The 26,212-nt window shown below is 48.6% G+C and overlaps 1 protein-coding gene and 1 non-coding gene across 3 annotated transcripts; both read left to right on the forward strand.

The window, feature by feature from the left end:
• The first annotated feature begins 1,402 nt into the window (after positions 1-1,402).
• trnat-ugu (transfer RNA threonine (anticodon UGU)) lies at positions 1,403-1,474 on the forward strand. Its single transcript has one exon. It is a non-coding gene; the product is annotated as a tRNA-Thr (tRNA).
• A 3,531-nt stretch (positions 1,475-5,005) lies between these two features.
• Positions 5,006-25,761, forward strand: LOC137614246 (melanoma receptor tyrosine-protein kinase-like). 2 transcript variants are annotated; one of them, XM_068343937.1, is made up of 26 exons: positions 5,008-5,247; positions 11,542-11,693; positions 12,201-12,402; positions 13,536-13,670; positions 13,746-13,814; positions 13,896-14,014; positions 14,488-14,629; positions 14,740-14,853; positions 15,080-15,206; positions 15,352-15,425; positions 15,499-15,589; positions 15,862-16,061; positions 16,139-16,271; positions 16,668-16,758; positions 17,053-17,243; positions 17,394-17,538; positions 17,662-17,784; positions 22,426-22,524; positions 22,638-22,823; positions 23,031-23,186; positions 23,260-23,335; positions 23,404-23,550; positions 23,641-23,738; positions 23,823-23,966; positions 24,052-24,145; positions 24,311-25,760. In XM_068343937.1, exons 1-26 carry the CDS (start codon positions 5,163-5,165, stop codon positions 24,664-24,666), a joined length of 3,549 nt encoding a protein of 1,182 aa, XP_068200038.1. In that variant the 5' UTR covers positions 5,008-5,162; the 3' UTR covers positions 24,667-25,760. The 2 variants fall into 2 exon arrangements, with proteins under 2 accessions (XP_068200037.1, XP_068200038.1); XM_068343936.1 differs by having other exon boundaries at positions 5,006-5,247; positions 13,746-14,014; positions 24,311-25,761.
• The last annotated feature ends 451 nt before the right edge of the window (positions 25,762-26,212 follow it).

The raw sequence follows: 26,212 nt of genomic DNA on the forward strand, positions 1-26,212 counted from the left end.
CCCCTCTGTACCAAGGTGTCACAACCTGGGACATGTTAGCTAAGCTAGTTGCTGTGTGTAATTTTTCTAAATATTTTTAACCATTTTATGGAACCTTTCAGTGTGTGCATGAGTGGTTGTCTGTTCTATATGTGGCTCTGTGGTGCAATTGTGTCGCGCCCGGAGTGTGCCCTGCTTCATGCCCCAGGTCTGCTGGGATAAGCTCCAGCAACCAGCAATGGCGAAATAGGCGGGTCCTGATGACGAATGAATGCTTCGTAGGTGAGTTTATATGTCAGTAAGGCTTTCAGTTATCTAAAATAAGTATATACTGTACTGTGTGTTGGGGAATGTCGTAGGCTCTGGGTTGGATGTTTTGTTCATTCAGTGGGTCATGGGGGTTGTAGGAGGGACTTATGCGCATATTGTTTGTTCTGGAAAAAAAAAAGTGAAAAAGTTCAAACTCCAGGTGGAATCCAGGCCACCGTGTTGCCCTGTCACATTTCATTAAGGACAAAATGCATTCTGGGTATTTTTCTGCTTTGTTGACAAGATTTTAATCAATGAGAAAAGCGTGAAGCGGAGAGGAGTTATTAAATATGAATGGAGGAAATACAGCATTATGGGTGAAAGCAGTGACCCCATTATAGCACAAACACCTGAAAGTCACATGACCAAACAGCACGATGGGACCCCAAGCCCAATGTCTGACTCGCCCCCCAACCCATAACCCCACCCACAATGACAGCATTCTTAGCAGTAGCCGTCTGTGTTTTTTAACAGGAACAAGAAACTGACAGCCTAACCGGTACTTACAATCTGCCTTTTGGGGATCCAGGTGGCGGGAGGGCGGGTTCCTCTGCCCCCAGGGTGGGGGAACTGGACATGGATCCCAGGATGAGGGTGCGTCTCCCTGCCCACCTGCGCCGCCGCCCTGCTGGGAGGCGTAGGACCCCTCAGAGACCCAACAGCTGAATATTCAGGACCCCGGACAGGTTTGGGGCAAGGCTAAGTAAATAGTTGTCTAGAGTAAATAGTTGTTCAATAAACACTATATGTGTGTTCACAACAAATTGATCAAAACACTTTGCAGAATTTGTCCACATGAAGAAGAAAATCCATTAAACACCAAATGATATTTGTGAAATGTTAAATAAATAGAATCTATATTATAATTACACTTGTCTCTTATTCAGTTACCAAGCGCAACTAACAAAGACCGTAGATCAAAGAACAAGCTGAATGATGTAAAAAACAAAGCACAGGCTCAGATCAAGATCAAGGCGCAATATTAGATCAAAGGAGGGTAGATCAAAGGAGGGTAGATCAAAGCGCAAAAGACAAGAGCATGAGCACTGTAATATGTTCTACTACAATTATATATGTCTGATTAGATTTAAAATAATAACCTGGCAGAGTGCCAGGTGCGGTGGCCAAGTGGTAAGGCGTTGGTCTTGTAAACCAAAGATCACGGGTTCGAACCCCGTCCGTGCCTACGGCTGCTACCTCCACACCACACTGTGGGGGCCGCTGGCTGTGCAGCAGCTCCCCACCCTGATATTCTCACATTACTTTTTGAAAAGCTTGCAGTGTGTTTGTGTACAGTTACCTCTGAAGGAGGTTGGTTTACACCAACCTCCTTCAGGTTGGTGTAAACCAACCCTGTCGGTTAACAGGTTACACAAAAACAGGACGGAATTTAAAGACATTTGTAGAAGAATTCTTTGGTTTTGGATTTGGACAAAGGTGCATAGTCAGCATCTTTCAACACCTTTTTCTACATTATATTTTTGACCATTTTCATGGAACACTCATAAATATCACTTTATATTAACCACAATATCAATAAACACTATATAGGTTAAAAAAAATTAAAAATGAGTCCATAACTTAATTTTTCATGTTACGATACATGTTCACATTATTTATTGACTTTATCTAACTATATATTTTAAATTTAAATTAAGATATGAAATAATTCAGGATAAAATACAAGGACTTAAATTCTATTCTTTATATACTAGGTCATCAAGTCGGTGTCAGTTGATTTTTAGGGTCCAGCAGGTGTCAGTATTCAGCAGCACATTCTCGATACAGGATCAATAGTTTGGAAATGTGTGCAAACGCTTCATCTACCGTCACTACTATAGAGTAACCCAAATTGAAAACAGGAAGTAAGAAGTTTCAAGGCCCGCCCAGTTATTGTTGCCTAGGAGACACTCCAATAGTCTCCTATGACATCGTTATCACCGTCTGGAATCATGACTCGTGTCTTCAGTTTCCTTCATCTTTAGTTTTTTCTGTTGCTGTCAGTATTCCCTGGCTCTGGTGTTTCCTGTCTCTTCAGACTCCTCCCCCCTGAACTCCATCAGCTCGTTCTCTTCACCTGTGTTGCTTCAGCCACCTGCAACCCATCTCCAATCAGTGTCCACCCTACATAAACTCTGTCCAACCCTGTTTTCTGCCAGGTTTTAGTGTTCTTTCCTACTTTCTAGCGGTCCAGATTACTGTGTACTGACTAGACTTGTTTGCCTGTTATTCCCTGTTGGATTTGTTTGCCTGTTTGGATTGACTGCCTTTTTTTATAATAAACTTTGGATTTTGGATTTTCTGAACTGTGGTGCTTTTGGGTTCTTTTTGGCACTATGCTGATGAGACGGAGATGGAGGTGGAATGATAATAAGGAACAGTGCTGGACCCCAGAGGGGAAGAGAAAACTGGGCAGACCAAATAATACCTGCTGTAGAACCGTGGCAGCAGAAATGATAGTAATGGGACATACGTGAAGGACCTCCCTAAGAAGGGCCTAAAATGAGCATGAGTGGGTAGGAAGGTACGTAACTATCTGTAGGTATCTGTATCTACTGTGTTTGTATCCACAGCAATCCCTCACTTATTTGTGCTTCAAGATGCCCGGCTTCACCTCATCACGGATTTTTGGTAGGTAGTCACATGATGCCGTATGCGCATTCTATTGGCTGACAGCATCCGGAAGTGCACTGTGTTCCAACTCATGGAATGCAGTGCACCTCTGTGAAATCTTTATCTCTCTATCTCTACCTCTCTCTACGTATATCTATGTCTATCTAACTCTACCTCTATATCTCTACCTATCTCTATCGCTATCTCTATCTCATCCCTCGTATCAATGTCAATCTCAGGTCATCTACAAGAGGTCTTGGGGTTTGATTTATGTTCCTGAGGTAGGATGGTATAGCTATAGGGGTCTATATATATATATATATATATATACTGTATATGTCTACACTGTATGTATATATAGGTATAAAATCTATAAAGCGCAAGAAATCTGTAGATCAAAACAGTGCAGTACGTAGATCAAAGGAGAAAAGATCAAAGACTGGTATTTACTCCTTGATCAGCGTGCGTTTAGATGCTTTGATGTTCATTTCTATTATCTATAAAAGCGTTGGTGATAAAATGAGAGGACCTGTAGTCAGCAGTCAGCGCTGAACAACCAACGAGATTGAAGATCATGATGTTTGACCTGATAGAAGTTCAACCTCTCATTGAATTGTTTTGTAAGGAGGTGACGCCTGAACAGTGGCTCGAACTGAAGGCAGGAACCCCCGATGACGAAACCAAAGTGAAGCTGTCAGAGCTGCTTCAGGCCATAATTGACATTGCTGCTGAAGCCATACTTGATTCTATGAAGAGCGACGCAGGTCTGTCTCCGGACTACGTTCAGGAGGTTATGGGTGATGCCATTGCTGAGGGTTTTGGTGAAGCTCTGGGCGTTACGGATAAAGTCTACAGCAGAAGCTCTAAACATTTCACAGATATGTTAAACACAGAGATCGTAGAGACAGTCAACTCTACCCTGTCCGGCTCCAGGAGTCCGGAAGAACCGGGGAAAGATAGCAAGTGTGGAGCCATCATTCTTCATGTATCTAAGATGCTGAAGGACATCTTGGCAAAGTCTTCATGCAAGACTCGACGAGAAGACAAAGAAGAACCTTCAGAGCAACAGCCAGAAGATGAAGACATGATGGACGTACAGCTGGAAGACGAAGAACCGACGGACGTACAGCCTGAAGACGAAGAACCGACAGACGTCCAGCCCACATATGTGGAGTACACTGACACACAAGACGATGACGGACAGCGGAAAGCCCAACAAGACAAAATCCTTGTGAACATCGTCACTGAGAAGGTAGTTTGTCAGGTCTTTAAGAAAATGGGGATAATCCCACGACATTGTATTGATCTTGGCAAACACCTCCAGGAAAAATGCGACATCATGGACCGGCTGTTTGACTACACCTGGACTGAACTCGAGGGAATCGCCTTAAGGATATCTCCAGAGAAGGCAATAAAAAACTGTAAGCAAATTTTGAAGGACCTGCGTAAACACTGTGGCAGTGAAACCGCAGTTCTAGTGGCTTTGAAAATGAAGGATCCTGAAACTGGTAAAGAGCTTGGACGCATCATCAGCCGTCGCCTGAACCCACCGAGACGAAACTTCTTCCTTTGGAAGAAGAATCGCACGACTCCGGTAAGACTACCAGAACCAAATGAACCAATCAGTGACCAATAACTGGGTTTCCTCCAAGATGGTCTGGCTTCCCCCTTCGATTGGCATCGAAACAAACAAAAAATTCAGAAAAAAATGAAACGGACAAATTCTTGATGCTTTCATTCATACAGACGTGACCAGTTCTGTTCTCGTGTATCCGATTGGGTTTTCTCCGGGTGCTCCGGCTTGCTCCCATCTCCAACAACATTCAAGTGTGTTGATCCCAAAAAGTTACCAAAAGCATGAGTTTGGACCCCCCCCCCATTATCAATAAATCACTTTATATAAATAGATAAATAACCAATCAAACACTCAGGTTCACCCAATCCAAGCCTCGTCTTCCGGTGTATCCGGATGCACGTTTGGTGAAAAGTTGATGCTTTTAGTTTTAATGTAATCACGTGACCTGATTGGTGCAGGTAGTCGCTCGTGCCGCTGATCGCGGAGGAGGAGGCGCGGTGACGCGGAGGTTTCGTGCGTAAAGGAGGAGTTGTGCGTAAAGTTCTCGCTCCTTCCTCGTGGATCTGTCACTGCGCGCCCCCGCAGCTCCTCCGTCCGCGCCGCGCTTCTAATGGAGAAACTTTCTGCCTCCCCCCATCACAGGACCGACCCGTCCGCGGACCCCCGTTAACGATCACCGGAACCCATGACGCCCACCGGAGGCGCGGCGGCGCTGCCGCTGCTGCTGCTGCTGCTCGCCCGCTGCCGCTGCATCAACCCCGGCGGGAGAGGTAAGACCGACCCGGTGTGACAACCGGAGAGGGGACGGGTTGGGAGGGGGGGTGGTGGACACGGGTCGGAACCGGGCATCCGGGCTCCGGGGTAGAGACCGGAGCCCCGGATCGAGAGGAACCGAGACCGACCCGGTCACCGCGGCGGGGAAGGAACGGGAGTCCGGGGAGACTCTCCGGTACTTCCGCGGTGGCTCTGCTTCTTCCAGGTGACGTCAGTGTAATAATCTATTAATAATAATCAATCAATAAAACTGCGCTTAAATAAATAAATCTGATAAGAATTTAAATGGATGTTTTTTTTTATTTTTTGTGTTGACGTGTCCAAAAAGTCTTCATGAACCAAACTGCCTGGGGGTCAGGAGGTCAGTCCTGATCCCCGTGACCCGGTCCGGGTGAATCCGCCCGGTGACCCAAATCAGTCCTGGGGGGTTTCTTTCCGCTGTGTCGGCAACATTTAGTGAAACAGATCAGAGGGATTAAATAAGAACCGCTGACCCCCAGAGGCTGAGTCACATGACCAACGAAACAGGATGGTCGGTTCCTGGGCCCCCCCCCCACATCCCAGTTGGCACCGACCCCCCAATCAGTGACCAGGTTCCTCCAGCAAGTCGTTCCACAAGAGAACCTTCACTTCCTGCTGGTTTGAGGCGTTCAGGTGGAGAACCGGCCCAAACGGGGACCTTCATCATGATGATGATGAATGTCGTCACATGGGGGGGGGTCAGTGGGGGGCGGGGCCATAGACTGACCCTCAAAACATTCAAAACGCGAGAAATAAAATGGGACTCGAACCCGATAGAAAAGATTTGACGGGTCGAAACGTCCAAATGACAGAGAGTAAAACTACAAAAGTCAAAATGTCATAACTTTATTATTCATTCACATTATTTAGAAGTTAAAGTACAAATAATTTTATAGTTAAAAATGTAACCTGAGAAAAAAAAACACTGGATGGTTTAAAGAAACAAGATGTGTTTGAAATCCGTCAAAGTAAAAATAAAAATGTGTTAAATTCTTCAAAACTCTCATTTTTACAGATTTAATCTCGTTTTTGTTGTTTTTGTCGTTTTTGTCGCTTCGTACAAAAAAATCGTTCATTAAATCTAAAATCTGTTGTAAAACTGTTCAAATGGTGCTTGAAAATACTGGAGAAACTGTTTCCATGGGTCCTTGAGCATCCTGCAGAGATCCATGAGGGGGTTTCAGTGGGGGGGTTCCAGGGGGGTCCTGGGGTTCCTCTGGGGTTCCTCTGGGGTTCCCCTGGAGGCTCTGCTGGTCGCTGGCGCTCCTAGACGAGACTCCAGATGGATTCCAGGAGCTTTCAGAGGTCCTTGAGAGGCTATGACGGGTCCTTGAAACGGTAACAAGGCCTGGGGCATTAGCGCGGTTGCTATGGTTACGCAAAGGTCGTCCTGCACATTAACCCAAGTTCTAATGACCCGCCGTGTTTGCATGCACTCAGCAGGTGTGCACAGACTGATTGTAATCGTCTCCCCAACAGCAGTTTGTGTTTGGTCGGATGATTAATGGACATCCGACCGGCAGCTGCTGTTGTTGTTTGTTTGTTTGTTTGTTTGTTGTTTGTTTTCTGCTGCTGAAGCTGCAGCAAATATGAAGCATCGACTGTTGAGGCTGAAAAGAGACGAGTCGTTCCCACAGAACCTGACTTTAGGGGAGGACCTTGGCTGTGTGTGTGTGTGTGTGTGTGTGTGTGTGTGTGTGTGTGTGTGTGTGTGTGTGTGTGTGTGTGTGTGTGTGTGTGTGTGTCTGTGTGTGTGTGTGTGTGTGTGTCTGTGTGTGTGTCTGTGTGTGTGTCTGTGTGTGTGTGTGTGGAAGTTGCTAAATGAAACTCCAGCAGGACAATAACAAAGGCGTTAGAGGTAACCATGGCAACACTGTTAGCATAATTAATCGAGCGAAACATCCGATCTGGGGACAAACTTGGTCGGATTCGGGTGCAACCGTCAGACGTTCTTTTCTCCATCCGTCTGTTCTCTCGGCGCCGTGACGACCGCGCGGCCTTGAAGGTGACGCCAGTCTCAACATGAAAACGCGTGAATCGGTCGAAGCGTTCGTCCGACTCGCTCGTCGCTCCTGTCGACGTGCGCCCGTCTGAACGCTGACCTGCAGCAGCAGCAGCAATGCACCCTGGGGGATTTTCAGAGCCGGAATGTGAGGAATGTCAATAATGGAGCTGAGAATCCGTTGACAGGATTAAACAGGCCGCTAGGGAACACGTGAACGCCGGGATGACAACACGCTTCACCCCCGTTTGACTCCTTCAAAATAAAATGCTTGGTCCAGCACAGGAGCTAATGCTAACGCTAATGCTACCACTGTCTTGTGGCGTTCCACAGGGTTCGTTCCTCGGGCCTCGTCTATTTCGCTCGATACCGTTTTTATCCTGATGAAACTATTTCTGGAACCGTAAAGCTAATTTTTTAGGTAAGTTTCAGCGCTCTTTGTTAGCTTGTTGCTCACTGAGGCAGCTAGCGGTGAGTGAATTCTCGCAGCTAACTTTTTTTGTTCAAACTACGCTACAACACTTTTTCTTTGAGGATAATAAAACTACAAAGCCCAGACTTCAATATAATTACACTGCTAGCATCATTAGCCGCTGTTTCATAATGACCGTGTCCATGTAGCTCACATGAGCTAGCGATCATGACGCAGCAAAATTTATTATTTATCAGCACAACCTACAAAAATCAACACAACGATAACAATTTTGCTAGCTTTTTTTGCTAGCTAAAAAAGCAGTTTAGAGCTAATTAAGCATTAGCCATTTTAGGAAGGTTTATAACTACAAAAGGGGAGGAGCTACAAAACATTGTGTACCACAGCGCCGTGAAATTGCCAAAAATAAGCTGATGCTAATGTTAGCGTCCTGATGAACGTGGATACAGACGCTGTAGCCTGTTTTGCATTTAGGCCACCAGTCCAGTGGGCGGGGCTTCAGAGAGGACACGCACTCAAAATAAGGGGGGCGACCCCTCCCCCACTGGGCTCGTCGTCCGTGTGCCACAGCCGTGCCCCCACCTGTCCACTCAGGACTGGATCAAAGCTGATGTTTATGCGGGACGGGATTCGCCTGAGTCGACACTTTTCCTGCCGTGGCGAGGGGGCGTGGCCTCCGTCTGTCACCAGCGTGATTATTTACCGTCAGACAACAAAAGAACCCGAGGCGTTTCAGTTTGGAATGCTCCTCGTGACGGCGAGTGAGAGTGGATCCACCTGAGCCCGGAAAACAAGCCGGGTCTCGCTGCGACCTGCGCACACGCGTGTGCACGAGTCGTGAGCTGACAGGCGCGTGCGTGCGCGGCGTGCACGCGGTTAGCTTTGGCTCGTTACCGTTGGGTTCCGGTTTGACGGGTATTGATGTCACGTTTCCTCCTGAGGTGGGACCAGGTGATTGCAGACGGACGCCAAAATCACGCCAAGCTGTAAAATGCTAATGCTAACGCTAATGCGTGACAGAAGAAATGTTTACTGTAACTTAGATTTCAGTTTCGCTCAACACTTAACATCATGTTGGTTTGTTAGCTAGCTCTATGCTAACGTCCTAAAAAGAGGAGGAGCTACGCAACATTTAGCGCCAGAGTGCCATTAAATCACACGAGTAAACAGTGATGCTAATGTTAGCTTTCAGATGGACTGGGTTACTTTTCCTTGCCCGGCTAACGTTAGCGTGGTTCAGCCCATGCTAGCGGAGGTTTTCAGGTCCTGATGGGGGTCAACCTGTCAGAACTGATTTGTGGGGGCACGGTGGTCCTCTGGGTGGCGAGGGGGGAGGGTTCTCGCTCAGTTGGACACGATCATCGATCGATCGATGAAACGTTCAGGTCATTGATTTCCTCCGGTCTGCTCCGACGGGAACCGTTTGGCCTGAACGTAGAACCGAGAACCAGCCTGAGAGTTTCTCAGCTGTTTGAGACATTCCTGTGTGTGTGTGTGTGTGTGTGTGTGTGTGTGTGTGTGTGTGTGTGTGTGTGTGTGTGTGTGTGTGTGTGTGTGTGTGTGTGTCCATACACACAAGGCGTCTGTGTTCCGGCTGCAGGACGTCTGACCCGTTTAAAACCTTTTATTGTCTGAACATTGATTGGGTTGAGTGGTTGTTTGGGGGCGGGGCCGACGCCCCGGGCGTGGCGACGGTCGCCGTACACTGTCACCATTGATTCCAATTAAACACGAGGTTACATGGACCGATGCACGCCAGCCGTCCAATCAGAATCAGCGTGTGTGTTCAGTGTGTTCAGTGTGTGTGTGTGTGTGTGTGTGTGTGTGTGTGTGTGTGTGTGTGTGTGTGTGTGTGCTGGTCTTCTGAGAGATTTTAGGATGGAAAAAGAAAGCCTACAACCACCATCGCTCTTAGATAACCAGACAGACGGAGGCGGGAACGTTTATTGGCATCCGATCAATAACCGAAGCTGATCGGTTGGGATCCGATCAATAACCGAAGCTGATCGGTTGGGATCCGATCAATAACCGAAGCTGATCGGTTGTGGTTCTTTGGTGTCACGTCTTCAAAGAAACGAAGCAGGTCATCGATCTGTCGCCGTCTGGCGCCTCCTGTTTGATCTCTTGGAGATGCCGCGGTGACTGTTAGGCTCCGCCCACACGTTCTCCAGGGGGCTGCAGCACTGCTGGACCGACTCGATCCGGGTTCTTGGTGGACACAGAACCATCAGAAGTGGTTAGGGGGCAACAAACGCGACACACGTTCAGTTAGCCTGCTAACATGATGGTATAGCCTGACGTATAGCCTGAACCGTCTACTGGACCAACAGAATCAGACTAGACTAACAGAACCGTCTACTGGACCAACAGAATCAGACTAGACTAACAGAACCGTCTACTGGACTGACTAGTCTATAGACTACTAGCACCTGACCACCAGGGGTGCCAGTCTGGGTTCAGACCCGGGTCCTGCTGAGCCGGGTCCATCAGGCCATTGTTCAAGCTGATTGGACGACTCAGGCTGTCAACAAGTGGACAGACGGTCTGTGTCCGAACAGTGGAGTCCGTGTTGACGCGCCGCCGCTCATTACCCCTAATTCAATAGTGACACACTGTCAGCAGCATTCCTCTGCGTGTCGTCACGGCGACCAGCAGCGTGTGGGCGCAGGTGAGGCCACGCAGTCCTGCTCTCTGATTGGCTGTACAGTCAGTCCTGTTCTCTGATTGGCTGCTACTCTTAACAACATGGCGGTTGACTGGAGGAACCATCCATCCTCATCCATCTGGAGGCAGCATCAACCGGTCGGATGCTCCATTCTGCCGTTGGTCCCGTCGGGTGACTTTAATAAACGTATTGATCGAGTCGATCAAACCGATCAGTTGCTGTTTGATGTCCCGGACCATGAACCTCGAGTTCCACGAAACGAATGATGAACAGTCAACAAGCGCTGTTTGTTCACCCCGGAGTGAACCTTCACCCCAGATGAACGTCCTCAGTGAAGCTCCTTCATTTCCTGTTTCGTCTGCTCTGCACTTCCTGTTCAGGCAGCGGCCCCTCGCTTGATTAGCTTTCATGCTAATCGATCCGGGTTCGTGTGGGCGGAGCCAGACTGACCTGATGTATGAGGGGCCGGACTGGTCCGTGACCCACGGGGTCACTGACATGGAGGTGGACGACCTGCACCCGACAACACAACATTAGCATAGCAACACTGGCATAAAGCCGCGCAACAACAAAACACGACAGTGGTTTTAGCATTATTTAGCGTTGCCATTTCCTGTCGGATGGCGTCCTGTGGTCTTGTCCCCGCCCCCCCCATCGGGCCTGGAGGTCCAGCTGCTTCCTGTTGAACCCCTAACAGTCCAGATGTGGAACCCCCCCCACCCAAAGAGGCTCTGACCCCTCCATGGACCATCGTCCTGCAGCTGGTTAGTGTTTGTGACATCACAGCAGGGAGCCGGCCAATAGGAGCAAGGCGAGAGAAACAAGCTCTGACAAGCTTGCCTTGAATCAATTGATCAGGTTATTGATCGGAAGGGGGGGGGTCTCCAATAATCCACAAGTTGTGGGCGATGAACCCGCCGGATGGGTGAGGAAGACTCCTTCCCTCGTCCTCCAGTCAGACGGGTTCCCAGTGGTTCCGCCCCCTCATCCAACAACCTGTAGGGTTTCATTCCAGCTGTCGGATGATGCAACCGACGGATGAGACACTGAAATATGACACCCGACAGTACAGTTCACACGACCAGTCTGTCACGATAATCAGTGTGATCAATTTGTTTAACAATGTGTGTGTGTGTGTGTGTGTGTGTGTGTGTGTGTGTGTGTGTCAGTGTGTCAGGGGATGAGCAACCAGCTGACGTTGTTGGGGACTCGAGACAATCACTATGACAACCTGGTTCGGATGTACGCCAACTGCTCCCTGGTCCTGGAGAACCTGGAGATCACCTACACCCTGGAGAACCAGGACCTGTCGTTCCTCAAGGTAGAGGTCCAGAACCTGAGACCTGCCAGTGGGGTCTAGAGTCAGGATCGTCTCTTCTAGTAGTGGGTCCCCCCAAAGGGACAGAACCGTCAACCAGACTGTCTGAACCATCTCGTAGACTAACAGAACCGGACTAGACTAACAGAACTTTGTACTGGACTAACTAACCCAGACTAGACCAACTGACCCATCTACCGACTAACAGAACCATCTACTAGACTATCGGAACCTTCTACTAGATTAACAGAACCGTCTGATAGACTAACAGAACCAGACTAGATTAACGGAACTGTCTACTGGACTAACTAGTCTACTAGACTAACAGAACCATCTACTGGACTAATGGAACCATCTACAAGATCGGGACACGACTGTGCTGACGGTGACAGATTATCCAGATGCTGCAGATTCCAATGATCCCTATCATTAGCTGTTTAGCATATTAGCATCAACAAATCTGTTTGAATGTTGTGACGCGGCTTGGAACATAACGCCCTCTTCCTTCAGTCCATCCAGGAAGTCAGCGGCTACGTCCTGATCGCCATCAACGAGGCGGCGAATATCCCGCTGGTCAACCTGAGGCTGATCCGGGGCCAGAGCCTCTACGAGAACCAGTACGCCCTGCTGGTGGTGTCCAACTACAAACGTAACGCCTCCTCGCACGGCTACGTTAGTGGCGTCAAGCAGCTGCAGCTCAGCAACCTGACTGGTACAGTACCTGAGCTAACGCGCTAATCCCGCACCAAGCTTAACGGGGCCTTGAAATGACCTGCTCCCAGCAATTAGCCAGAGCCAGTCAACCGCCTGGGGAGTCCAGGAAGCTCAATGGGTAGTTCACACATTGTGGGAAATTATCATTTCCCAGCAAGTAAACAGCCGGCAGGCGCTTCAGGGAGAGGAAATCGATTTTCCAATTAATATACTGACCCTGAAAACAGTTCAGAGACGGGGAAATGAACATTTCTGCATATTAAGGATCTGGAGATGAATCAGAAGTCTCAGGAGTCGGTCTGCAGTGCTAACAAGAAGAAGAATTAGAACTATTTATTCATTAAAAAGTGCCTGCCTGTGTTGATCTACTGCTTCGAATAAGCTCCGCCTCCTTTGTGCTGGCGCCGGGCCAGCAGGCGGAGCCATCATCACTCAGCAGCAGGACTTAGACCGCACCCGTAAGAGCTTTGTCTGTGTTATCCAGCAGCATCAACTGGACTTATACTCAGCGCGGTGGAAATGAGATGTTCGGTAGCGTTAGCGTGAGCGTGTCGTCTGATTTTAAAATGCAAGACAATTCAAACCCACAGTAAAAGTGAATCAGGCTAACGCCTCCCAAGATACTACATCAGATTATGTGGATTGATTGAGGATATATTTGGTGATGTCACAGTGATGACATTATTTCGCCACCAAACAGACCGCGGCGTCTAAACCTTTAAGAGGTTTAATCTGGTGTTAATTTTAGCTTTTACAGCCACTGAATACAACAAACAGGCGTATATTTGTGTAACCACAGTAACTATGTAGGCCTGTCGGACTACTTTCTGTATTGGTATAAAAATAAAAACCAGCCTGCTTTAATATAGAGAACATTTAGCTGCAGCTTTAATAAAGGAACCATAAATTTAGGAACGTTTGTGACGGTTCCTTTCAGCCATAATCTTCAGAACCACCTTCAAGTGCCCAGAACCTGTAGGTGGTCCTGGTCCAGAACCCGAAGGTGGTTCTGGCTCAGGACCACCTACAGGTTCTGGTCCAGGCTGTCTGGTTCTGGTGCTGCTTTCGGGTCTTCCTCTGTCTGCTCAGTGAATCAACATTTTAAATTTCTCAATCACCTTTTCCCCACAGAGATCAGGAAAGGAGGAATAAAGATTACCCACAATCCCTTGTTGTGTAACATGGAGACCATCCAGTGGTGGGACATCCTAGACAACACCAGCAATCCCAAAATGCTTATCAAGATGGACGACTCCACTCCTAACTGTAGGTAGAACAGAGAACAGGAAGTGGAGGCTGAGAGCAGCCTGGTATGGCTGAGTAACACTTCCTGTGTTCCAGGTGCGAAGTGTGACCCGGGTTGTGTCAGTGGTTCCTGTTGGGCAGCTGGACTCGATCACTGCCAGACAAGTAAACATACACCTCAACGTCTTTTTTGGTTTCTACTTCTTGAGTATGTTCTCCAACAACTTATCGTTAACGCTTCACCAGTTACCAAGCTGCAATGTGCGAAGCAGTGCAGTGGAAGGTGTCGAGGTCCAGACCCGATCCACTGCTGCAACGAACACTGTGCTGCCGGCTGCACTGGACCCCGAGCCACCGACTGCCTGGTCAGTGTCTGCATGTCGGCTCCTCCTCTAGTGCAGGTCAACCATGAGCCCAGCAGGGTAGGGTAGGGTAGGGTAGGGTCCACAGGTTGGCTGGTAACACACTGCTGGCTACGAAAGGGGCATCCATTAAGGTTCACATCCTGCTATTGGCTGACATTTGTTTGCAGATGACTTTGTTCTGTTTATATCAGTTTGTCCTCGTTACGACGTTAAACCTGGAGAGGGGTGGGCGCCGCCAGGTTCAGTTGCCCAAGTCACACCAATGACTCACTGGGGTTATGGGATAGGCTAGGCTAGTACAGGTTACCCCGATGTCTAGGACAAGAAAGAGTTTTAGGGTAACTTTAGGATCAGGATCTTGAGACTTGCATGCTTCAACATTGAACACATGTTGGACCAAAGCATTTTGAATTTAGTAGCGCAAGTTAGCATGAGTTAGCACTAGACCTAAAACTCTGTCTTTGTTTCTTCAGGCCTGCAGGGATTTTAATGATGATGGAACCTGTAAAGGTGCTTGTCCTCGTCCGACAATCTATGACTCCAAAATCTACCAGCAGGTGGAGAACCCCAACACCAAGTATGCCTTTGGGGCGACCTGTGTCAAGGCCTGCCCACGTAAGGACCCTCAGCCTACCGTGTTACTTAGGTCGACCCGATAGTGTTGGGTCGTAAACACAACAAGGTGGACAGAGTAACACTCGGGTCTGTCTTGGGTTTCCTTCTAGGTAACTATGTGGTGACGGATGGATCCTGCGTTCGTTCCTGCAGTGCTGGAATGTACGAGGTTGAGGAGAACGGAGTCCAGCGGTGCAAAGCCTGTGACGGACCCTGTCCTAAAGGTAAGACAAGCCACCACGAAGACACTCCTCTAGACATCCTTTATTTGTTGTGGTGGTGAAACTAAAGGGTACCGTTTAGCATCCTGGTAATTGATGGGTGATCTCGTCAGGAGTTACAGAGGTCCTGGATCTCAGGTTGTCTCCTAGCTACCAGCTACCCTCTAGACTGAAGTGAAGGTCTCTCTGAACAACAGAGCCCTGAACCTGAATCTTCCTCTTCCTCCAGCCTGTAATGGAATTGGTGTCGGCGCTCTGGTCAACACCATGGCTGTCAACGCCTCCAATATCGAGTCGTTTAGGAACTGTACCAAGATCAACGGGGACATCATCATCATGAGAACCTCCTTCACTGGGTGAGACCCTCTTAGAGAAGTCTGAGGGTTGGACTTGGGTTTAGACAAGGTGGTCAAGATTAAGAAAACATGGGCTCCAAAGATCCACCTCAGCAGACCGGTTGAGGTTAAAGCTGTCATGCTTGTCTTTCATTGGCTCCCGCAGGGACGCCCACTTTAAAGTCCCGCCCATGGACCCAGCTAAACTGGAGTACTTCAGGACGGTTAAAGAGATCACAGGTAGGTCATAGGTCATCAGAGCTTTGGTTTAGCGTAGCGCTGGATGAATCGGTTCAACTTCTTTGTGTTCCAGGGTTCTTGCTGATCCAGTTCTGGCCCGAGAACCTGACCTCGCTGTCCGTGTTTGAGAACCTGCAGATTATCAGAGGAAGAACGACACGCAAGTCAGTCCCAAGATAAAAGTAGTGACCGTTCATTGGTTATCAGTCAGGTTCATTCATCTGTGATTGGCTCTGAAGTGGTTCTGGGGCGGGGCCAATGTCCTGTCACAGTTCCTACCAATTGAAGCCAGAGAAAATGTTCTTCTTGTCCTTTGATTCATGGCGTCGGGTCAGTTTGTGGAAGGACTGAATCCAAAGGCTAGCAGCGAACCGTTAGCATTGACACACGGCGTCTCTTTGTGTCGCTGACTATTAACTGGAATCCGTCGTTGCAGTCGGTTCAGCCTGGTGGTGATGAGCGGGACGCACCTGCGCTGGCTAGGTCTACGCTCCCTGGAGGAAGTGAGCGCCGGCCAGGTGATGATCAAGAACAACACTCACCTTTGTTACACCAGGCCCGTCCAGTGGCCCCGCCTCTTCAGGTCCGGCGACCAGACCGTGACGATGAAGAACAACATGTCGCCTGACGTCTGCAGTGAGTTCTGAAGGTGTTTGGTTTGTCACGCCGTCAGTGGAGTGGCGCCCATCAAACGCTGTTGTGTCGCTGTTCAGGGCAGCAGAACCAAACCTGCGACCCGGAGTGTACCGACGAGGGGTGCTGGGGCCCCGGGCCCACCATGTGTGTCTCCTGCCGCCGGTTCAACCGGAGGGGCCGATGTGTGACGTCCTGCAACCTGCTGCAAGGGTGAGCGCCGCAGCAGCTCCTTGACCTCTGACCTCATGATGATCCCGTTAATCTGTTGATAACGGCTTTACGCTCTACTGCGGCTGATGTTAGCTTGTCAACAGCAGCTGAAGCTAATGTTAGCATATGTTCAGGAGCCGCAGCTAACGTTAGCGTGACTACACGTATTGTTTCTCTGGTAATGCGTTACTTTACAGATTCAGTCATCAGGTCTTTCCAGTAGTTCCAGCTCCGCCGGCCTCACTGACCGGTTTAGTGGCTGTTTGGGTTAAGCTAGCGCCTCCTGCTGGCAGTCTTCAGTAAGAGCGGTAACAGCTTGAAACCAGCTGATGAATCTTTGCTCTCTTACTGTTTTGTCCTCTGTGGGCCTCCGTCCTGACCGGCGTTCCTCCCCAGCGAGCCCAGAGAGGTGGAGGCGAACAGCAGCTGTGTGGAGTGTCACCCCGAGTGTCTCCTGATGACGGGGGCCCCGACCTGCAGCGGACCGGTACTGGCTAATTAATACAATCTAAACGCAGTGGTTTTAGCTTAGCTGAAGAAGAGTTGTTTCCTTTAAGCTAAGATGAGAAGATAGAGTGTTGGAAAATTCTCTTAGTGTAAATATAATTTAATTATAATAGGAAGATAAGAATAAAATAAGAATTAAATAAAGAACAGAATTAATTTTTGTGGGATGTTTCATGTGTTTGTTTGTCTTTCTTGATAATTAAGTCACCAAAAAGACAAAAGTAAATAATATTGATCATCATAATTGATAATCAATCCCCCCCGCCCCCCGCAGGGTCCAGACCTGTGCTCGCTGTGCGCCCATGTTAAGGACGGCCCCCACTGTGTGCGCCGCTGCCCCCATGGCGTGTTCGGAGATGGAGACACGTTAATCTGGAAATACCCCGACGGGTCGGGCCAGTGCCAGTCCTGCCACCAGAACTGCACCCGGGGGTGTTCCGGGCCAGGACTGTCCGGGTGCATCGGGTAAAGCCACCCCTTGAAGGGGCCGTCCTATTTACATGCTCGACTGAGCATGCTCAGTTCAGATGAGAGCTAACAGAGTAGCGTAGCATGCTAACTCTGACTGAGAATCAAAGGGAATGACGCGTCTCTGCTTCCTGTCTGCCCTCACAGAACCTCCACCCACTCCACTCTGGCAGTGGGCGTGGTCAGCGCGCTCTTGTTCGTGGTCATCGTGGCCGTAGTTGTTTTTGTGTTGCTACGGCGACGGCGGATCAGGAGGAAGAGGACCCTCCGTCGCCTGCTGCAGGAAAGAGAGGTGTGTGTGATGTCGTCCGTTTGTGTGACGTCTGGACTGTGTGTGACGTCTGGACTGTGTGTGACGTCTGGACTGTGTGTGACGTCTGGACTGTGTGTGACGTCTGGACTGTGTGTGGTGCAGCTGGTGGAGCCCCTGACGCCCAGCGGCGAGGCCCCCAACCAGGCGCTGCTGAGGATCCTGAAAGAGACGGAGCTGAAGAAGATCAGGGTGCTGGGCTCTGGGGCCTTTGGAACTGTCTACAAGGTACCAGCGCTCCACAACAGGAAGTGACATCACATATATTATCCATAGTATATAATTGTGGTCGTTCGTAAGTTAGTTTGATCTGCGACCATAGATCAAAGCACAGGCTGTGTAATGTAACAAAAGACCGTAGATCAATCACACAGTGAGATCAAAGGAGAGTAGAGTAGGTCAAGCCTGGTTTGATGGTTGGTCGGGACCGACAAGTCAGAAAAAGCAAATGAAAATATAATTTAGAGAAACGAGCTGGTTACCGACATCATGTCATTTCCCAGCATGCAACATATTCACCGGCGTGGCTCCAGAGTCAAACTGAGAATCGAGGAACTTAATAAATGAATATGATGGAATCAGCAGTTTCTAGAATGTTCATTTGGGTTTTTAATGTTATAGAATAAAATCAGATCACAAACACAAACTAAAATCATGTCACGGCTTTAAAAAACAATTAAAAACCAGTGTGGTTGTAATAGTTCCTGTTTAGAAGGAACAATTCTGTCGAAAAAAAAAGAAAATCATGAAAAAAAAGTTGTGTAAACATCTAACAATCTGCTGATGCAGATTACCGCTGAATTGAAACTCCCAAGTTAGCAGAACGAACAACAGTCTGAGACACTATTGTCTGTCCATTACCTTTCCAACGACATCAAGACTGTGTTCCTACTCCACTGAGAACCAGAGATGTGCTCTACGACGTCCAAAGCATTTAACACACCCCAGATGGAGGGAGTCCAACTGAGACCCTGGTTCTGTGACAACACTCCAGAACACTCCAGGGTCCTTGTTGTGGCAGTGGCCAATCAGGGTCCAGCAGCACCGCCCGGGAAACAGATGGACGACTCAAGACTGTTTCTTGGTGAAGATTCTAGCCAAGAACCCAAGCAGTTGAGAGATAACAGGTCAATCTAGATTAACCTCATCCTCATCTTCATCTGCTTATCCAGAATCAGGTCGCGGGGGGCAGCGGCTCCAACAGGGAACCCCAAAAACTCTCCCTGGCCACATCAACCAGATCTGAGTGGGGGATCCCAGGCGTTCCCAAGCCAAGACGGATTCTACCCATCAGCCCTTTTTTTGGATGTTGTTGATCCAAAGTGAAGTCCATTGTAATAATAAATCGGTAAACAGATAAACAGCCGAACCTATCCCATAACCCTGTAGGGTCGTCAGGGTGGCTCTACTCTGAGCCTCTTGCAAATAGCAGCGTTTCTCACCCTACCTCTAAGGGGTGCTAGCTACCCATCAGAGAGAACCCATTTCAAACCCGCTTGTACCTGCAGTCTTGTTCTTTCGGCCATGATCCTCATCGTAGAGCTCATCGTACATTTCTGTCCAAACATTTTCATCGTCCGACAAATGGAGTGGGATAAGAACTGAACACATAAGGATCCAGATAATCTTTACGTGTTCTGAACCACCGGACCAACAAGTTGGGTTTCTTCTCTAGCTTTTTCCCTAAAGCCTCAACGATCATTTTGTAGGTCGTCAAATTTTCTGACTTCAAGCTGAGGGCTAGAATCCCTTTGCTGCCGAACTGCTTCGCAAAGTCTTTGTGAACGGCCCTGGAGATCTTCTTGACACGACAACCATTTAGCTTTACCCTGATGTTTGACTCTTGGATTTTAGTGACGAGCATCGAGGTCAATGAGGTGGCAATGTCCTTGATATTTCTTACCGAAGTGCCTCTCCCTTTAAAAACCTGGTCCACAACTGCTGCCACGATCCAATGACAGTGCCATTCCAGATCTGCAGGTAATGCTGCTGGTGGAGCAACACTTCTTCCTTCATAGATCACCCACTTATCAGTGGTGGAAGCTGCTTGTTCAGAAACTGTGGGTGACAAGAATTTGACTGATCTTGCTGGTGGAGCAACACTTGTTCCTTTGTCTTCTTCAAAGACCATCGACTTATCAATGGTAAAAGCTGCTTGTTTAGCAACGGTGGGCGCCAAGACTTTGTGTGACGTTGCTGGTGCATCATCACTTGTTTCTTCCTCATCTTCGTAGACCACCAACTTATCAGTGGTGGAAGCTGCTTGCTTAGCAAACGTGGGTGCTAAGACTTTGGGCAGTGTTGCTGGTGGAGCATCAGTTTGTTCAACAGCATCTTCAGAGACGACTAGCTCATCGATGGTAAAACCTGTTTTGTCAGGAGGTGGCAAAGTTGTACCTTCCGTGATGATGATGTTGTCTGGTACGGTAGGAAGAGAGACGGTTTCTCTCTTTATCTTCCTCAATGTACGACTCACAACGTCCTTCTTCCTTTGCTGTTGCTGAAGTTGCAAGTTGAGCCAGTTCCACAACATCTTGGTGAACGTGTCAACTTGGACTGTGATCTCCTGCTTGACGTTCTGCTGCTTTCTGTCATGTGGTAGATAGTGGTACACCATACCGACCAGCTGCTTTTTGATATTTGCCTGAGGGTTGTTAATTTCATCAGCAACTTTGGTGAAGAGGCAAACGTCTGCCGTACCCCCAGTCTCATCTTCCTCTGTTGACTCGTCTTTCTCTGTTGGGATCAAGCCCTCAACCACGTATTCTACCCCTTCAAGTAAAGAGGACAGTGGTCTTTGGACTTCAGATGAAGTGAAGCCAAACTTTTCCTTAACTTTTGTCACAATTTGAAGGACAGACTCCTTAACATAAGAGTGGACAAAAAAGGCCTTGAGTTTGGCCACAACCTTTTCCCAAAGGACTTTTTTATTCTTAGATTTGCGCTCTTCGTTATCTGAGGATTTGGCTTCTCGATCACGTTCTTCCTCAATGATCGTGACAATCTCTGCTGCTATTTTGTCAGTATTCAGGGATGTGATTGATTCAATATGCCTCAGCTCCTCTGCTGGTATTTCTTCTCTGGTTGTCTCACAGACATTGCTAGCAGCTTCCTCCAGTATCCTTTTAATGGACTCGGCGGCCACCGAGCCAGAGCTGCTCAGACTAGGCACCATCCCTTTGTCCTTCTCAAAGGGAGTTACAGGTGTCTGACATGGCAGCAAGTCATCATACTTCTGGTACGCTGGTCTCTCCTCACAGGTCCTTTGAACTTTTGTAGGGCGTATAAATTTACAAGTATTACCTGCAAATTTTTTCAGGATGTTGATGAAATATTTGACTGTTTTCTTCTGCCTTTTGTTGGATGGCACAGGTCTTGAAAACACCAAAGTTTCCCCGTGGATGGCATCACTTTCTATAGCGTTGCTGCTTATTGCAGAGTTCACAATCTGGGTCACCTCTTTGGTCACAAGACGCATAATCTTCTTTGTGCTGTTGTGACAGGCGACCTCTGGGATACCCATTGCTTCAGCAAGAGCCAGAGGAATGGTCTCCCCTATCATTTCTCTGACTTGTTCTTCTGTGACAGGGTTGATCCTTGATTTAGCGGAGCCACCAGATGTTCTTGCTGACACGTGAGAAGTTCCAGTGCCTTGACACACTTCTGATGCGTCCCGACTGACTGCCTGATAGACTTTGTGGGACAGTACGTTTGTCAAATCGGTCAACATTGTGTCAAGGACAGTTCCGGTTTCCTCATCAACCATTCCTGATTCTAGACTGTCCCACTGTTGAGTCATGAGGTTCGTCAGGAACCTATGGATCAGTAGGCCGAGATATTCGACCATGGATTCCGAGGATTCCATATCAAAGTTCTCAAAGCTATTTTTTGAGACTGGTCTCATCTCCTCTACTGTCTTATTCTACATCCATGAGTCTTCGCCCTCGTCATTATATAGTCTAGATGGCTTAGAAAGTTCGGCACTTCAAAGCCAATCATAGAAAGACTCACTAGACGAAAAGAAAGTTTCTTCAACTTCATCGTTACAGAAGATACACCAAAGCCATCAAAGCCATCTCAAGCATTGACACCAATCCATCCCTGCTAGGCTGGCAGGACCCCTCAAGGGCTTGTTCGAGCCTCGTTCCTACTCAAAATACAACCAGAGATTATTTTCGCATTTGTGGGTAACGGTTAAATATTAGTCTCTGAAGTACAGCTTGAAATTCTAGCCTTTAGCGAAAGATAAAAAGAACAAATTCCTGATGGGCACAGGAAGTCCTAAACCTCAGTATCAGAGACCATGAAACAGGAAGTTGGTGTTAAGATGCTGATTGGTTGTGGCAGATCAGCTCCATGGTCCCACCTAGAGTTATTAAAAGAAGCTGTGGCCACGCCTTTCAGCTGATGGTTCTGTATTCACCAGGAAACTTATTATATTATTAGTCTAATAATTATTATTATTCTGTTCATTATTGTATTATTTGAAATTATTATTTGTAGTTAAAATGTAATATACATTGCAAATTAATAATAATAATGTTTATTGTATATATAATTATATAATAATGATGATAACTTCATATATAATTATATATATGTGTGTATATATGTATGTATATATACACACATACATATATACACATATGTAAATATAATATACTGTATATACATATATATATATACAGTATATTACATTTACCACGGTGCACCAACCCTTCCTCCCGCCCCATGTCTGCTGGGTTGGGCTTCAGCAACCTGTGACAGTGGAAGAAGTGGGAACTGAATGAATGATTTTATTTCTCATCATTAAGAATGATTCTTCATTGTTGTGTTCCTTCTTTTTCTTTTCTTCTCTCCGTCCTTCAGGGTCTGTGGATCCCTGAAGGCGAGAGCGTCAGGATCCCGGTGGCCATCAAGGTTCTCCGTGAGGCCACCTCTCCTAAAGCCAACAAGGAAATCCTGGATGTGAGACTGTCCTCCTCTTCTTCCTTTGCTTCTCCTTCCTCACCTCCTGCCCTTACACACTGTATGTGTGTGTGTGTGTGTGTGTGTGTGTGTGTGTGTGTGTGTGCGTGCAGGAGGCCTACGTGATGGCGAGCGTGGAACACCCTTACGTGTGCCGGCTCCTGGGGATCTGCCTGACGTCGTCGGTCCAGCTGGTGACGCAGCTCATGCAGTACGGCTGCCTGCTGGACTACGTCCGGCTCCACCGGGGCCACATTGGGGCCCAGTGGCTGCTCAACTGGTGCGTCCAGATCGCCAAGGTGAGCCCAGGTGGCGGCTATCATCGGTTTCCGGGGCAACAGAGCTCAGCCTTAAACCAACCCCAGACTCCGGGGGTTGGGTCCAGACTTTTCTGGCTTGGATTCATTTTCTCGCACTAAGAACAAGTTTGTTTGTCCCACTTCCTCCCGACCCCCCCACCTGGGTTTGTTTACCCCACCTCCTCCCGACCCCCCCACCCGTCTCAGGGCATGAACTACCTGGAGGAGCGCCACCTGGTGCACCGGGACCTGGCGGCGAGGAACGTCCTTCTGAAGACTCCCAAACACGTGAAGATCACCGACTTCGGTCTGGCCAAGCTGCTGACGTCCGACGAGAAGGAGTACCACGCCGACGGGGGCAAGGTGGGCTGGGCCGCTAACGCTAACAGGATAGGCTAGGCGAGGCTAGGCGTGACGCCGTCTCTGCTCTCCGTAGGTGCCCATCAAGTGGATGGCGCTGGAGTCCATCCTCCAGTGGACCTACACCCACCAGAGCGACGTGTGGAGCTACGGTGAGTCAACCGGCGGACCCCCGGTGGGGGGGTTACCATTCTCAACCCATCTTCATCTTCGTCTTCAGGTGTGACGGTCTGGGAGCTGATGACCTTCGGCTCCAAACCGTACGACGGCATCCCGGCCAATGAGATCGCGTCGGTGCTGGAGAGAGGAGACCGCCTCCCCCAGCCCCCCATCTGCACCATCGACGTCTACATGATCATGGTCAAATGTAAACACACACACACCGCTGGGGGATCCCACAGAGGGAGGGGTTCAGGTGAATGATGTCATCTCCCCCTGCCCCCCCCCCCCACTCCAGGTTGGATGATCGACCCGTCGAGCCGTCCGTCGTTCAGAGAGCTGATAGTCGAGTTCTCCAAAATGGCCCGAGATCCATCCAGATACCTGGTGGTACAGGTGTGTGTGTGTGTGTGTGTGTGTGTGTGTGTGTGTGTGTGTGTGTGTGTGTGTGTGTGTAAAGGTGTGTGTGTTCCGTCTCAGGGGGACCTCCCCAGCCCGTCCGACGGCCGGCTCTACTCCCGCCTCCTGAGCTCAGACGACCTGGAGGACGCCGTGGACGCCGACGAGTACCTGCTGCCCGCCAAGGAACTGGGTAACCGTGACAACCGTCCCTGCGGTGCCACGGTAACGACACCTGTGCATTTAAATGAGGACACACACGTGTGTGTGTGAATGTTTCCGCTGATCTTCGTCTTTGTCTTCGTCCCAGAACGGACAGCCGGTCCGACAGAACAGCGTCGGTCTGCGTTACATCACTGATCCGACCCACAATGCACCAGATCAGGACGACTTCAGCGACCACGGTAATGACCCGACATGACACATTACTGACCCGTTACCGACCCGTTAATGACCCGTTAATGACCCGTTACCGACCAGTTACCGACCCATTAATGACCCGTTAATGACCCGTTACCGACCCGTTACCGGTCCATCCCATGAGTAACTCGCCGCTTCTTGTCTTCCAGAGTACATGAACCAGACTCTGGATGAACCCAGCCGCAGTAACAGGCTGTCGGAGGTTCTAAACCCCAACTACGAGGACTTTGGTCAGTGCTGGGGGGCCACATCCCTCCCCTCCCCCATGGAGATGTCTTTCATCCGGGTTCCGGAGGAACACGAGTACCAGAACACGGACCCAAACTTTGACCCGCCGTCCGACGGCGACGACCTCGATGAATCGGACTGCCGGGCCAGCTTCTTGCAGCAGACCACGCCCATTCGCCACAGCCCCGCCGTAATGGGGAATGGGCGGTTCCTCCCGGCGGCGGAGAACCTGGAGTACCTGGGTCTGGGCGCTGCAGCGCACCCCCCCGTCCGCTAGGGGGCGCCGCCGCACAGAAGCGACACTATTTATTTGATTCTGTACATTTGTCCCACACTGGAACACGACGCACGCTGAGGAAGAGGAGCAGCCACCGTTCTCCTGAGGAGTTATAACTCCGCCTACTGCGATTTGATTTGTTCGTCTGCCAGATGTGGTTGGGGTTGGTCATGTGACTTGAACTCATCTTACTTTTTTTTACACGTGCACAGACTTTAAAGCGTTTTTAGTTATATGTAAAAATATTTGTTGAGCCAAACTCTAATAACTTTGTTACCATGGAAACGTAAAGAATCCGTGATTGTTCCTCAAAACAGTGTCAGTTTAATGTAAAAGCATGAATGTGAGCATCCTATAGGTGTAGGAAGGGGCGTCGCCTCTCCAGGAGGGCGGAGCTTCTGCATCAAAGACAGTCATTGGTTTAGCTGGATGACCATGTGCTGACGTCAGAGGTGGAGGTGTCACCAGGATGTCGCCTCTGGGTTTCCGTAGATGGACGCTGATCCCGCTGAGTGTAAATGTTTTAGCTTGTGGTGTAGGTCGTAGGGTCCAATCCCAACAGAGGGGCGTCGGTTTGGAGCTCGCCTAAAAACAATAAAGTTGTGATTGTGCTCTCTCATCTGTCGTTAAGCTAGTTCACGTCCTACGGGTCGAACACGAGGGGCGCAAACGGGATCCGTTTGACCCGCAACCCTCCAGGCCACAGGGTGGCGCCACAGCGAACAGCCAGTCGGGATGGGATGATGGTGGAACTGGTGGAGCAACTTCAGCTCCCTCATAGGGTTGGGTTGGATCTCAGAGCCGAGGCGATGACGTCACAGTGACAAGAAGGAATTACAGGAAGTATGACGTCACAAAGAATGAAGGGGTGGAACTAGAACCAACGAGCTGGACCAGCCTGAAGGGTGGGCTGGTCAGGAGTCTGCGCTTCATGAAGGGTAGGACTCCTGCATCCGTCTCCATAGAAACAGCACTACCTGACGTTCAGAGGAGGAACTACACCCACTGGATCATAGGCTGAACGGGACGCGGGTTAAATAAAAGAAGCTGACGTTATGACGTCATAGTCTCAGACTAAGACAATTAGAGTTTACAGATTTTATAATTGATCTATTTCAGGCTGCACACATTTATGTCTTATTCTAGATAAATACATAAAGACAGGCTTTATCAGTTTTCATGAGTTTGTTATGTACAGAAAGTTTACCTTTGTTTTCCAGTGGCGTTGCAGACCAGCTTCATTTAAATTGAATTAACTGAGTCAGTAAATAATAATAATAATAATAATTAGGTGATAATTATGTTATTTGTTTCAGCGTGAACGTTTTTGGCAGTTTCTCCGATGTTTTATCGTAAATCCAGTCGGAAAACAAGTTTAAAACGCATTTTAAGTGATCGATTTTAAGTGATCGATGTCCCATCGATCTGATAGAATTTCACTTATGTCATCTAAATTGTCTTTATATGTGGTCAATAATTTATATCGATCATGTTTCGCGGGATGATCACATGAGTTCACGTTTTTTCCAGGTCATAAAATTTAGAT

Source organism: Antennarius striatus, chromosome 20 (genome assembly GCF_040054535.1).
Source record: "Antennarius striatus isolate MH-2024 chromosome 20, ASM4005453v1, whole genome shotgun sequence".
Taxonomy (NCBI): domain Eukaryota; kingdom Metazoa; phylum Chordata; class Actinopteri; order Lophiiformes; family Antennariidae; genus Antennarius; species Antennarius striatus.